Source organism: Muntiacus reevesi, chromosome 3 (genome assembly GCF_963930625.1).
Source record: "Muntiacus reevesi chromosome 3, mMunRee1.1, whole genome shotgun sequence".
Classification (NCBI taxonomy): Eukaryota; Metazoa; Chordata; class Mammalia; order Artiodactyla; family Cervidae; genus Muntiacus; species Muntiacus reevesi.
Window position 1 is genome coordinate 251,924,893 of NC_089251.1, and position 15,775 is coordinate 251,940,667.

The window sequence follows — 15,775 nt, forward strand, 5'->3', positions numbered from 1 at the left end:
ATTAACTTATTAAATTTCTAAAGAAGTATAAAGAATAAGGAACTGATGAGGTTCTGTCATGTAATAAGGCAAAGAACATCTATAATGCTTTGTGTATTAACAACTTATTTATACTGCCAGGCAAGAAAACGTATAGTGAGATTTAACATTCATGCATACAAATATATCTTTGTGTGAAATGAGTGGAGAAAACCTCCACAAAATCTGGCAGTATGAAGGTTGTGTTCTTTAGTAGACAGTTCAAAGTCAGTGAACCTTCAAGAAGCACTTTAAATGCATTGGAAGCCAAATATTGAGTTTCAAAATCAACTTAAAAAATAAAATGCTCGGTCTACTTCTCTGAAGGGGTACCTGACCATATTTTTCATGTAAAAAAATTATTGCAATATATTGATTTTAATTTTATGTAATTTTAAGCAACAAATACTACTACTAATAATAATAAAAAATTTTAAGTATCAAATATTATTACTGCTCAGAGTCTGGTTCTGACATTCACAATACAAACTAGGCCACACATATCTTTATTTTACTAATTAATATTCCCAATAGGCACCACAAAACCCAGGTTGTGCAGTCTTTGTGGTGCTGCAAACACTATAAAGTGCCTCATTTCAGCAGCTGAGGAAGGTTTCTTGCTACAGGTTACTAATGAAGAAGTGGTCAACCACAGAGTCTTCAAAAAATAAGAAATTCTGTACCATCTGAAAGCAGTTCTTGTTGGTGCCTTTACTTTAAAAAGCACTCTTTAAGATTAAAGGGAAATAGATGAATTCTTAGAAAAGTATAACTTCCCAAAACTGAACCAGGAAGAAATAGAAAATCTTAACAGACCCATCACAAGCATGGAAATAGAAACTGTAATCAAAAATCTTCCAACAAACAAAAGCCCAGAACCAAATGGCTTCACAGGTGAATTCTACCAAAAATTTAGAGAAGAGCTAACACCTATCCTACTCAAACTCTTCCAGAAAATTGCAGAGGAAGGTAAACTCCCAAACTCATTCTATGAGGCCACTATCACCCTAATACCAAAACCAAACAAGGAATTCACACAAAAAAAGAAAACTACAGGCCAATATTACTGATGAACATAGATACAAAAATCCTCAACAAAATTTTAGCAAACAGAATCCAACAACATATTAAAATGATCATACATCATGACCAAGTGGACTTTATCCCAGGGATGCAAGGATTCTTCAATATTCAGAAATCAATCTAGGTGATACACCATTTTAACATATTGAAAGATAAAAACCAAATGATTATCTCCATAGATGCAGGCCTTTGAAAAATTCAACATCCATTTATAATGAAAACTCTGCAGAAAGCAGGCATAGAAGGAACATACCTCAACATAATAAAAGCCATATATGATAAACCCACAGCAAGTACTATCCTCAAGTGCAAAAAGTTGAAAACATTTCCCCTAAAGTCAGGAACAAGATAAGGGTGCCCACTCTCACCACTACTTCAACATAGTTTTGGAAGTTTTGGCCACAGCAATCAGAGCAGAAAAAGAAGTAAAAGGAATCCAGATTGGAAAAGAAGAAGTAAAACTCTCACTGTTTGCAGATAAAATGATCCTCTATATAGAAAACCCTAAAGACACCACCAGAAAACTACTAGAGCTAATCAGTGAATATAGTAAAGTTGCAGGATATAAAATTAATACACAGAAATCCCTTGTATCCCTATACACTAACAATGAGAAAACAAAAAGAGAAAATAAGGAAACAATCCCATTCACCATTGCAACAAAAAGAATAAAATACTTAGGAATAAATTTACCTAAAGAAACAAAAGACCTATATATAGAAAACAATAAAACACTGATGAAAGAAATCAAAGATGACACAATAGATGGAGGAGTAAACCATGTTCATGGATTGGAAGAATCAATATAGTGAAAATGAGTATATCACCCAAAGCAATCTATAGATTCAATGCAATCCCTATCAAGCTACCAATGGTATTTTTCACAGAACTAGGACAAATAACTTCGCAATTTGTATGGAAACACAAAAAACCCTCGAATATCCAAAGCAATCTTTTTTTTTTTTTTCAAAGCAATCTTAAGAAAGAAGAATGGAACTGGAGGTATCAATCTGTCTGACTTTAGACTATACTACAAAGCTACAGTCATCAAGACAGTATGGTACTGGTACAAGACAGAAATATAGATCAAGGGAACAAAATAGAAAGCCCAGAGATAAATCCATGCACCTAGGGACACCTTATCTTTGACAAAGGAGACAGAAATACACAATGGAGAAAAGATAATCTTTTTAACAAGTGGTGCTGGGAAAATTGGTCAACCCATAAAAGAACGAAACTAGAACACTTTCTAACATCATAAACAAAAATAAACTCAAAATGGATTAAAGATCTAAATGTAAGACCAGAAACTATAAAACTCCTAGAAGAAAACATAAGCAGAACACTCTCTGACATAAATCAAAGTAAGATCCTCTATGACCCACCTCCCAGAGTAAATGGAAATAAAAGCAAAAATAAATGGGGCCTAAGTAAACCTAAAAACTTTTGCACAGTGAAGGAAACTAAAACCAAGGTGAAAAGACAGACTTCAGAATGGGAGAAAACAATAGCAAATGAAGCAACTGACAAAGAATTAATCTCAAAAATATACAAGCAGCTCATGCAGCTCAATACCAGAAAAATAAATGACCCAATCAAAAAATGGTCCAAAGAACTAATTTCTTCAAAAAAGACATACAGATGGTTAATAAACACATGAAAAGATGATCAACATCACTCACTATCAGAGAAATGCAAATCAAAACCACAATGAGGTACCATCTCACACCAGTCAGAATGGCTACTATCAAAAAGTCTACAAACAATAAATGCTGGTGAGGGTGTGGAGAAAGGGGAGCCCTCTGACACTGTTGGTGGGAATGCAAACTAGTATAGCCATTGTGGAGAACAGTGTGGAGATTTCTTAAAAAACTGGGAATAGAACTGCCACATGACCCAGCAATCCCACTGCTGGGCATACATACCAAGGAAACCAGAATTGAAAGAGACACATGTACCCCCAGTGTTCATCGCAGCACTGTTTATAATAGCCAGGACATGGAAGCAACCTAGATGTCCATCAGCAGATGAATGGATAAGAAAGCTGTTGTACATATACACAATGGACTATTACTCAGCTATTAAAAAGAATGCATTTGAGTCAGTCTAATGAGGTGGATAAAACTGGAGCCTATTATACAGAGTGAAGTAAGTAAGAAAGAAAAACACCAATACAGTATATTAACGCATATATATGGAATCTAGAAAGATGGTAATGATGACCCTATATACAAGACAGCAAAAGAGACACAGATATAAGAACAGACTTTTGGACTCTGTGGGAGAAGGCAAGGGTGGGATGATTTTAGAAAATAGCATTGAAACATGTATATTATCATATGTGAATAGATGACCAGTCCAGGTTCAATAAATGAAGCAGGGAACTCAGAGCTGGTGCTTTGGGACAACCCAGAGGGATGGTATGGGCAGGGAGGTGGCAGCAGGGTTTGGGATGGGGGGGACACATGTACACCCATGGCTGATTCATATTAATATATGGCAAAAACCACCACAACATTGTAAAGTAATAGCCTCCAATTAAAATAAATTAATTAATCAATAAAGAAATAATCACAGAGGTTGGACTAAACTATTCTCATCTCAAAGTTGTATCTGTCTTATAACAAACTTTTACATAAATATTTTAATATATTAATATTTCCTGAATAAGAACCAACTGTATAGCACTGGGAACTCTCCTTAACTCTCTTTAATGACCTATAGTGGAACATAATCTAAAAAAGAGTAGATATATGTATATGTGTAACTGATTCAGTTAGTAAAGTAGAAACTAACACAACATTGCAAATCAACTATACTTCAATAAAAATTAATTTAAAAAAGATTAAGGGGAAATGATCTCTGATAAAATAAAATCTTCATTTAGTACAGTTTCATAAAATAATTATAAATTGAGTACTGTTTGTAAAGGAATAACATCAAATCAGCCAGAGAGATAAATATATCATGTTTTGAATTAAGTTTTGTGAGTAGACAGATTAAAATTCTATTTTAAATATAAAGTTTGTTAAAATAAATGCTTTTGTATTCAATAGAGAAAAAAAGAAAAGAAAGGAAACAGGCCAAAACTTTTTAAGATCCTTTAAACATGAAACTGTAACTAGTGTCAAGCATGAGTTGGATGTGAAGCAGAAGCAAATGAGAAGAATCACTCTCTTAATATTTAAGATCATGTTGAAGGGATATCTGATTCCTAAATCAAACCCACACGTATCTGGTTTCTCGTTCTTGTTCTGGTACAGACAATCCCAGGCGTCCCTGCTATGACTGGAAGGGCCATCTGTCTTCCCAGCCTGCTGGCTTCCAGCACAGGGTCATGACGAGGCAGCCTGTAAATAGAACCACTGTGGGAAGGGCCTGAAGCACTGTGGGGAGACCCAGGTCCACAAAGGCCACGGTGCTTCAGGAAGAGGGATGCTGAGCCGTAGGCAGCCAGGAATAACCTTTAGCTTGCTCTCTTCTGCTTTCAATAAAATAGGGCTGAATATCACAGTAAAGACAGAGTTTCAGCAAGAAAAATTTACAAAAAAAAATTTTTTTTTTTTTTTAAGGAAGAGGAGGAAGATGTAAGTGAAGAAAGAAAACAATTTTGGGAGAAGGTAGTAAAAAAATTATTTCCATGACTCTGAATCTAAATTTTACATCCTTGGGGAGAATCAAAGTTGTTTTTCTTAACAAGATCTGGCTGAAGTGTTGCTAACTGCAGGACATGACCTGGAAGACGCCATTCTACATAGAGGACAGGCTACACTAGGTATTTAACTCTGAGCAAATAGAGTCTCTGGCCCACAGTGGCTCCTGGAACACATACTTGGAAGCAGAAATTCCACAGTCCTGTGGCACATTGCTCCACTGAAAATCTGGTGATGCTAGTATCCCTCCTGCTGAATGGGATCCAAGCGCCCTCTCCTGCTCTCTCCCCCTCTTACTTTCCTTCCAGTCCTGCTCCTTTCTTGCACTTGCCTTTGGCCAAAAAGGGCTTGACGACCACCCAGGTTGACTCAAACTTCAGTCTATGCTCTAATGTTGATAATAGTTGATACTCACTGGGCTGAAATTGTGTAACTTGAGCATAAGCAGAACAATCAAGAAGTTTTACTACTTCGTTCCCCCTCCACTCACTTTCCTCATGGGCTTGAGATTAATGGACTTAATGTCTTGCTTTAAACAGAGATAAAAAGAGATAAGTCTAGAATTATGGTACCTCTGTCCTGCTGTCAGTTCTGGTAAGGAACCAGGGCCCATGCTATCCTTTATTTTTCTCCTAAAACAAGTAAACCTTTGTATGGAAAGTTTAACTAGGGGAGGGTGGCGCTGTAGTTCAGTGTGTGTCTTAGGGAGGGAGGTGGGTAGAATTGAGAGAGAGCAGGTGGAATTAAGGAGATGTATCGAGAGAGTAACATGGAAACTTATAATACCATATGTAAAACAGATAGGCAATGGGAATTTGCTGAATGACTCAGGGAACTCAAACAGGGACTTTGTGACAATCTATTAAGGTGGAGTGGGGAGGGATATGGGAAGGAGGTTCAGGAGGGAGGGGACATGGGTGTACCTATGACTGATTCTTGTTGATGTATGACCAAAACCCATAAAATTCTGTAAAGCTAATATCTTTCAATTAAAAAATAAAGTGGCAAACAATAAAAAACCAATAAAAAAAATGAAGATACCTTTTACCTGTTATTTCTTTTTCTCTAGGAGTTGCTTTGCCAGAGAAGCCACTTGGTTTGAGTAAATATGAAAGAAGCCACTTGACTTTAGTGATAATACTTTGTAACCTCTGAGGCAACAAGCTTGCTACCCTGACCCTTCATTATGAGTCAGTGGAACTTAAATAGCCTCTCAGCAGGCTGGAGCTGGCTGCACTGGGAAGGTGTCACCCTTCTGCCCCGATGAGCTATAGCCACTCAAGCAAAACTACTGCTATAAGGGTTTGGGGTGGGTGGGGAGGAGCAAGCAAAAAACCATAGTACTACATTCCAGGTTCTATACACTGACAACATACTGACTTCAACAGTTTTGGGAGTTTAAAGTGTACTCTGTACTCAACCTTTCTGAGCCGTGAGGCCACTGCTTGGTAGATTAAAAGGTCAAGGTTAAAAAGAAAGTCTCCTGATTTACTGTGTGTGTATGTGCATGTGTGTGTGTGTGTCTGTGTGTGTGTCTGTGTGTGTGTGTGTGTGCGTGTTCCCACCTCGCTTATCTCATCCCTTGTAATGCAGAACTCCAGGCTGCGGGTCAGGGCCCGCTCATGGTCCTCAGCCTGGGCACGCCAGGTCAGACAGTCCCCTTCAAGCATGTCCAGCTGTTGCTGCAGGTTCTTTGCAGAAATGTTCGAGCAGTTCTGAAAATGAAAGAGAAGTGAAAATGATGAAAAGAATAGGCAAAATGGCAATGAGAACAACATGCTATTTACTTGCATTGTGAAACTCATAAATGACAATAAAGAAAATAAGCTCCTGATATGTTTTACCTTAAACTTCTTTGATTTCAGAAGGATTTCAGAAGAAAGCCAGACACCAACATCCAATGTTGTAAAAGACAAACTCTTACATTTTTAGTCTCGAAACATTCAGTTTTAAGAGTTGCTCATCATACCCAAAGCCTCAGAGACACCATTCAATGTAAGGTATAATTTTTACTTCAAAAGGCATAAAATATGCATTAGAAACATTTGGCTTCTACACTGTAATTTTCTTGTCAACTTGAGGTTAGCCTCAGGTTCATTATGCAAGAGCTCCCATCTCTACTCAGTGCAGGGGGCTCCAGAAGTCAAAGCCAAACGTGAATTGGAGAACAATTAACACTTTTTGTGCAAAGTGAGATGTCTTCCTTGCTCTTTTCTTTTAAAAATAAATCTACTAATGAAAGAAAACTCTTTAAAAGAAAGCTCCTTCTTGGGAAAAAGAATCTATTAACAGCAACAGAAATTTTGTATTTCTTTCAGATTAAAAAAATTACTTTAGATTTACTGCATTTCATATAGTTTGGGAGATCAAACCAGTCAATCTGAAAGGAAGTCAACCCTGAATATTCATTGGAAGGACTGATGCTGAAGCTGAACCTCCAACACTTTTGCCACCTCATGTGAAGAGTTGACTCATTGGAAAAAACCCTGATTCTGGGAAAGACTGAAGGCAGGAGGAGAAGGCAATGACAGAGGACAAGATGACTGGATGGCATCACCGACTCAATGCTCATGAGTTTGAGCAAAGTCCAGGAGACAGTGAAGGACAGGGAAGCCTGGGGTGTTGTAGTCCATGGGATCACAAAGAATCGGACATGACTGAGCAACTGGACAACCACAATATAGTTTAGTAGTATCTTAAATGAACTTTGAAATAAAATTAGCCATTATGATTTTTATTAGTGTTATACATATTGGATAGAATTAACATAATCTTTTCTTCCCTCAAATCCTCAAATTAAGAATTTGAAGAAGGAGTTTTTGTTTTTGTTTTATTTTTATATCAGAACCCAATGTGTTATTTAGGAAAATTTAATCCGGAATTATTTCCATCTCTTTTAAGCTCCTTTGGTAAGGTCAGTCCAGTGGAAAAAGCAGATCCAATGACTGGTACCCAGAGGCCTGTGTGGAGCCAAGGTGCTTGGGCTCCTCTACTCTGGGCTTTTGTGGATAAAGTAGCTTCTCTGGGATCAGATTCTTCATCTGAAGATGAGGATCCTGGGTCTGACTATCTCAAGGCTACCTTTCAGATCTGACACGCTAAAGCATTGTCCAACAGAAATATAACATGAGCCACATGAATAATTTTAAATTTTTTAGTAGTCATATTAAAAAGAAACCAGTAAAGTTAATTTTCACAATATAGTTTGTTTAAACAAATATAAAAAAAACACTAGTAAGGTTTTCTTTTTCATATTAAGTCTTTGAAATCAAGTGTATATCTCACACTTAGACTAAATTTCAATTATTGCTAAATTTGTATCAGAAAAACTTGCTCTGTACTTGAATCTCATAGAGTTTAGTAGATTCACATACCCAAGTCACTCCGAATATACTTAAAAGGTTTACAATTTTGGGTATCAATTTAAAATTTAAAATAAATAAAATTAAAAGTTTAGTTCCTCTTTATTTCAATGTGAAAAACCAACTGCTTTATAGATAGCAATCCTATAACTTTTTAAGTTAGCATGAGAATAGATGTATTAAACAAGATTATAAAATCAGATTTTTTTCCTCCTTAAAGAATTGTTTAGACATGGTAGAAACTTACCACAAATAATTATCCCAATGGTTTAATGTAGTTTTTAATTAAACATATATACGAGGTAGTCTGCCTGGTTTCTTTCATATTACAGCCCAACTCCCAGCCATATCAGGTAAAAATGACAGTTTCTAAGTTGCTTACAGGCTGCTGCACTGATGAGATGACATCCACCCCCAAGGAGAGAGCCAGTTTATGGAGATGGTCTATGTGCGCCTGTTTTGCCCGAGAGCGTCTGAGGAGGACCTGGGCATTGTGAGCATCATTCATGTCCTTTGTCTGTACTGGAAACTCCAGTTCTCTTGATTTGAAGAGTCTTCCCAGCTGGAATTTAGGCCATTAACAATTAACCTGGGTTTCATATTTTTATGAAGACAGTGGTTTTTTTAAATTGAGGTATAGTTGATGTATGATATTATGTAAATGACAATTGTACGATATAGTGATTCAATATTTTTAAAGGTTATACTCCATTTCTAGTTATTATAAAAAATATTGGCTATATTCCTTAAATTGTACAATATGTCCTTGTAGCTTATTTTATACCTAAATGTTTGTACCTCTTAATACCCTACCTCTGTATTGCCCTTCCCCACCTCCCTCTCCCCACTGGTAACCACTAGTTCTCCATATATGTGAGTCTGATTCTTTTTTGTTATAAGTATAACTACTTTGTTATACATTTTAGATTCCACACGTGATATCATACACATCTTTGTCTTTCTCAAAGATAGATTTTTTTAAAATGCTTATTTCCTATAACATATTTAACTAGCTAGTCCACTGCTGACAAGTCCATCTAAAATTATTAGTATTATAGACAAATAAATGTTATAATGGTGCAAGACAATAGAGTAAAATTAATGGACTAACCTTGCCAGTTCTATTAAAGAAGAAAGCACTGTTTGTTCATAGCCTAAAACTTTAGCAAGAAGTAGGTCTGTGATTTGACTAAATTCAGAAACTATTTTCAAGGCATTTCAATACGTCTCTATTTTCTGTTGTGTGTGTATGTGCTCAGTGGTATTTTCTGTTAAGAGAGGCCAATATCTATGAAGTTCTACTGACACTTCAATTATAAATTTTTTTTCTCCCCTTTTGTTGCTTATATATACCCTACCTTAAGTTACTTATGCCATAACTTTTGTTAGGGGAACAAAAGTAATTAAGAATCAAGATATTAAAAAAGACAGATGTGTGGAATAAACAGTGAGAGTTCAAGGAATTAAGAAGAGAGAGACATCACTCCAAGGGAGGTAGGATTGTTAGATGGAGGGACAAGGTTTAAGTGGTATAGAGGAGAGAGAAGGACCTGACAGATAAAGGCAGCCCAAGAGTCAGGGCTTGGAATAAGTAACGTGGGTGCCATCTTTGAGGGACCAAGGAGAGCTCTGTTTGGCTGGTAAATTGGGGAGGATGGGGCTCAGTGTGAGAAAAGCCAGGAGCCAGATTGCGGAAAGCTTCTAGTACCAGAATAAGCAACCTGGCCTTTATTTATTACATAATCATTTATTTTTAATTTCACAGTTTAAAACTGAGAGTCTTCCAGACACCCATGGTAAGTCTTACCTCTTCTCTGACTTGGTGGAACTGGATAATCTTATATAGGATGTCCTCGTAATCTCGGATTCTCTGTTTCTGGTTCTGATGGAAGTGAATAAGGTCCTTCAGCTGTTGAGACTTTTCTTTCACAGGTGCTCCTTTGCCATTTAACTCTTCTGACTCTTTTATAATATACTGAACCTCATCATTCAGTTGCTGAAGAGTCGAAAGCAATAAAAGAAATTAAGCTTCTAGAGAGCTTTTTACTTTACAACTGACATACGAAGATCTCAATAACAAATCACTCTCTTACTTGTTAACAAATACTTATTGTGAGGCTCACCCCTATCCCTGCAAATCCAGGCATTGTGTGTGATGCTAGGGATATATTATTCCATCCTAATCTCAGATACATTTTTTAAAATTTAAATTAACATTAAAAATTTTTTAAAAACACAAAAAAACTGTTTCAAAATTAGAGGGCAAAATGGAAAGTCATATATTTCTATGACATAGCACAGAATCATCTAGTCATCTGCTAAGTAAATATATTCTAGATACTATATGAGGCCATGACCATCTGTGATATTTAATAAAACTAGAATCAGGTGGTATGATAAGAACACCACAAGAAGACAAGTATAAAAGTACATTGGGTGAATTATCTGTCCTTTGGGATAAAAGAATGATCAGAATGAACCACCAGCTGAGCATCACAGTAGCTATGCTGCTTTAAAAGCAGTCATCCCCCCCTCAAAAAAAAAAGCAGTCATCCCAGAATCCAAAAATAGCCACCACTTGTAGGGAGGGACAAACCACCTTCTTTCTACACAGCGGTGCTCAGATAGCCCTTATAGGAATCTAGATCCTGGTAAACAGTTCAAAGAGGAAGTCACTATAATTTCAGATGAGATGGGGCATGTTCAGGGTGGTATGGCTATCGACTATGATTTCAGGGTCGGATTTTATATGAAGGATAAAAGTAATGGAAATGATTTAAGCTAAGGAGATAATTTGCAGAAGAGTGACCTAGTTAAGGGTATTCAAGTTGACATCAAGTGCATGGGCATCAAATATACACACATCACGGTGACAGAGCTAAAAAATCTTGATAACAGTTCCTGATTTAGAGGAATTTATACATACACACACACTTGCTCATGAGCAGGGGTATGTGCACACATGAAATGCAGATGCATATGACACAGAGTATAACAAAGAAACTAACAGATAGGCTAGTAGAATTTTCTAGGATTTGGAGGAAAGAGTTCACTGTGGGCTACAATGGTATGTGTGCGTGTGTGTTGGGGGGTGGTTATGTATTATATCACTTTTGTCTTGTGTGTGTGTGCACACATGTGTGCATGTGCATGCTCGACTCTTTGTGACCCCATGGACTATAGTCTGCCAGGCTCCTCTGTCCATGGAATTTTCCAAGCAAAAATACTGGAGCGGGTTGTCTTTCCTACTCCCAGGGATCTTCCTGACCCTGGGATCAAACCCATGTCTCCTGCATCTCCTGAACTGGCAGGGGATTCTTTACCACTGTGCCACCAAAGAAGCCCCCAGTTTTGTCTTAAAGGAACATAAATTAGATATTCCCTAAAGGAATCTTCAAACTTCCAGTCCTGGGATTCTTTACATCCAACACTTGCAAAATAGTGACAAACAGAAACACAGGTATCTTAACTTTGCAGCAAAGAACAGAATCCAGGTAGGGGGATAAAATGACTAACTTTTCCAACAATTGTGTCTGGCTCAGGAGTGGCAGGAAGTGGGGTTAAGGAATGCAGACGCCAGCAGGGCCTGGGAATATGACTCATGGTTTTTTCTCTCACACCCTGAGGGCTCTCAGAGGGAGAATGGGAGAGCACAGCAAAATTCTTGGGATGGTGGCAGAAGGCTGCGGTGCAAATGGGTAGGGACAATGACATCATAAGGGTAATTTCAGTGACAGAGGACAGCAGAACCTCTGTGTCAAAGAGGGTCTAGCCTTGCTTTGAGATCTCTGAATCAAAAACATATCTATACCTTTTAGATATTAGAATAAGAATTAGAATTAATTAGAATTAAGAATTAGAATAAATATATAATAAATATATTAATAAGGAAATAATTTAAATTAAAATAATCTAAGATAAGAATATATTAAGGACCTTTTGTAGCCCAAATGTTTGCATATCATCAAATATAGCACACTGCATTTAAAAAGGAAGAAAAATGTGTCTGACACATGGACTTTTAGAAAAGCTATGCTTTTGTTTTTTTAAAAATTGTAATTCATCAGACGGTTAAAATTAATTAGGTGAGCTTCAACTGAACAGTTTTTCATTCTTTTCCATTCACCCAAGGTCATCAATTTGCTTCTTCACCTGGAACTGAGGCTTCATTTCATTCCATTTTTTCCGTAGACCTAAAATGGTCTGGAGACTCCCTCCAAGGTCAAGTGCAGACACAGGCATAAGTGCTTCCTGAAGAAGTTTTAAGTTGTGCATGGTCTGAAATAGACATTAGATAGTTATGCATATGTTTTCTTTGTTGCCACCAGCAAATACATCATAACCAATCCAGTGATGACATGGTGTGTCATCAAACTTTGCCACTGCTGTGAAAACACTCACTACCTAGAGTGAGCTTCTGGTTCTAAACCACCAATGAACAAAAGCACAAGCCCTCTTTTCACTGTGGTAAAACATGCACAACAAAAAAAATCTGCCATTTTAACCACTTTTAAATGTGCAGATAAGTGGCGTTAGTGCACTTGGCTGTGCAGTCATTACCACCATCCATCATCAGAACTTTGTCATCTTCCCAAGCAGAAACTCTGTCCCAGATAAATGCCAACCTCCATTTCCCCCTTCCCTCAGCTCCTATAACCTCTATTCTGCCTTCTGTTTCCCTGAATTTGACTACTCGAGGTATCTCACAAAAGTGGAATCCCAATATCTATCCTTTTGTGTTTGGCTGATCTCACCTACGTTTCCAAGGTTCCTCCATGTTACAGCATGTGTCAGAATTTCCTTTCTTTCTAAGTATCAATAAAACCCACTGCATGTTCCCTCACCTTTCTAAGCTGCTCTTTGAATGCTGCCCACTGCTGTTTCACGGGCTTGCTTGCAGCGGCTTTAAGTTGCCAGGCTGTCCGAAGGCGGCTGAGTTCTTCCCTTTCTGCCTTCTGGCTTTCCATAGTGTTCTCTATGACGTGTACTTCATTTTTCACATTTAATATTTCATTTTCTTTTGCCTGTGAAATTAATAACCTGTGTAATGGCTTTTCTTTTCCAAGAAATAAACATGGTTTTGCATACAACTATTTTAGGAGGCAAAGGCTTTTTAGCCAAAGCGGAACACCGTCCTGACATCAAGAAAAGTCTGAAATGTGGTGTCCCAAGGACAAAAGAACAGAAAAAAAACAAGGTTGGTCTTGGAATGCAGGAACAGAAAAAACCAGACCCTTATTGTCCTTCCCTCCCCCACGTTGTAACTGTTTAAGGATTTCGGGTCCTCCTGAGCAGTATAGACTGCCTTCCCTCCTACCCCAAGGGAAGAAGGTATTTGCCTTATTCTTCCCCCCACCAGTATATGTGCCTCATCCAATCAGCAAATGACCAGCAAGACCCCTGTCCTGCTCCTCGTACCCTGAGTATAAAAATGGACTAAGGACCCATGTTCAATGTTGGTTCTCCCTTGAGCTGGCCTGCTGTTCTAACAGTGTCTGCCAATATAATAAACTTAATTCTCCTCTCCTTGTGCCCTATGTCTGGAAATTCTTTTCCAACCTGCACATGGACCATGACATGAAAGGTCTGAGCACAGGCTGGGCTCTCTGCTTGGACATGAGCTTGCTAGTTGTTCACAACTCCACTGGCATTTCAGTCCCCTCCTCTAAGATTTGTTTATTTCCTGGGGTTTAAAGGATGATTGAATGAGCACAGGGATATAGAAATTCTGAAGCTGAGATTATTTTAATGAATACATTTTGAAGTGGATTCCACCTTTAAACATACATTAGAATATGTCAATATCTCAGCATTAGGGGCCATGAGGGGGCAAATTGTTCCAGGTTTTTCTTTTTGTACTATCCTATTGTATATACTACAATTATTTTAACTTTTCCTTGTGAGAAGTTCCTCAAGTTATAAGATCTGAAATGTGCATTATACACAGTTGTTCCTTGGTATTCATGGGGGCAGGATGGGAGGAGGGTACTGGTTCCAGGACTTGCCCTAGACATCAAAACCAGTGGATGTTCAAGTCTCATGGTTGGCTTTCCATACCTGCAGGTTTCAATCAACTTTGGATAGTGTTCTGTGTTGATCCAAAGTTGGTTGAATCCAGGAATGTGGAAGCCCTGGATATGGAGGGCCAACTGTATCTCTATATTTGTATCTCTATACCCTGGTGGCTCCGCAGTAAAGAATCCGCCTGCAATGTAGGAGATGCAGGAAACACAGTTCGATCCCTGGGTCAGGAAGATTCCCCTGGAGGAGGTAATGGCAACTCACCCAGTATCCTTGTGGGAACAATCTCATGGACAGAGGAGTCTTGTGGGCTACCGGCCATGGGATCGCAGAGAGTCAGACATGGCTGAGCACACACACATACACACACATGCACACACAGTATACCAGAAGCACAATATCTAAGTTCCAAGACTTCTCTTCCCAACTTTCATATATTCTGGCTATCTGATTTAAAATCCTTTAAACAATGGTTTTAAATAATGGGAAATTCAATTAGAGGGAAAAGTATAAGAGAGACAAGGAGTAAAACCATGTACTTTTTTAATGTCCAAACATCAAAAAAGGCAGAAGAATATTTGTTCAGGAAAACAAAAATCTGCTTTGATGGCCAACTCTTCTCAAGAAATCCTTGAATTTCTAAGGAGCAACTGTACGTCAATTTCTATAATGGCAAGGACAGCTGGGTATCTAAAAGTCAAAAGACTTTTTAGATTATAGTCGGAAGATAGTGTCATGAATATGTAATAGGACATTTTAAATAATAGGTAGGCCATCTTATTTTAAAATTATTTTAAATGACATTAATATTGCATAATTATATTAATGTAGACATTATAAAGTGTCATTTAATTGCAAAAAAGCCTGCAGGTGCTAAATGTGATTTCTCCAATGAATTTGGGAAACTAGTAATAAAATGATGTATTCTATAACTATGATGAACAAGACACATAGTATGAAAGATATTAGCCACAGTAATACCTAAAGTAAATCATATTTTTATCTATGCTATAAATAAAGATAGGGTATCTTTAACATATTATTAAGAAACTATTAATAAAAATGTTACATAATACATGCTCTAATGGAAAATTGGAATGTGTAGCATGTCAATACAACTATAATCTGAAGAGTGTACACTCTGAATGAGGCCCAGAAAAAAGAGTACTATGATAGGATTTGTTGATGCCTAGCTACCAGGATTCAAGAAAAGTGCTTATGCATTTGGCAAGTATAAGTACTGTGGCCACTCAGAAAGATTAAATGCTTTGTCTAGTTAGTAAACAGTAACTATTCATTCCATATACTTCTGTATAAAGTCACTAAAAAATCTGGCATCATGTGGTCTAAATAGGGCACTAGATATTCCATTCTCCATGTAGATTCACACACAATGAGTGGTCTTCTGACATCTTGCTTTTCAGATATCTTGATAACTGGCAGACAGTACTCCAGGTAGCATTCTTTACTTGCCACTATAAATTAGTACATTGGCACTTTCATCAAGATGTCTACCAGATTTCTACCCTAAATTAGTTTTTCTCATTGTGATGATATTTAGATGAATTGAAAATTTTTTTCATTGCAAGCTTGAAAAATCTGAGCCTTGGCAACAATCAAGAATAGAGCACTCAGCAT

General features: G+C 37.4%; 1 protein-coding gene across 1 annotated transcript in view; it reads right to left on the reverse strand.

Annotated features, from left to right (window-relative positions):
- Positions 1-15,775, reverse strand: part of CCDC141 (coiled-coil domain containing 141) — a 226,216-nt gene that overhangs the window by 33,542 nt on the left and 176,899 nt on the right. The window contains exons 13-17 of the mRNA XM_065927937.1: positions 12,961-13,140; positions 12,269-12,394; positions 9,924-10,112; positions 8,499-8,678; positions 6,320-6,469 (exon numbers count right to left, since the gene is read on the reverse strand). Of these exons, the coding sequence (XP_065784009.1) occupies positions 6,320-6,469; positions 8,499-8,678; positions 9,924-10,112; positions 12,269-12,394; positions 12,961-13,140 (825 nt within the window). The remainder of the gene's footprint in view (positions 1-6,319; positions 6,470-8,498; positions 8,679-9,923; positions 10,113-12,268; positions 12,395-12,960; positions 13,141-15,775) is intronic.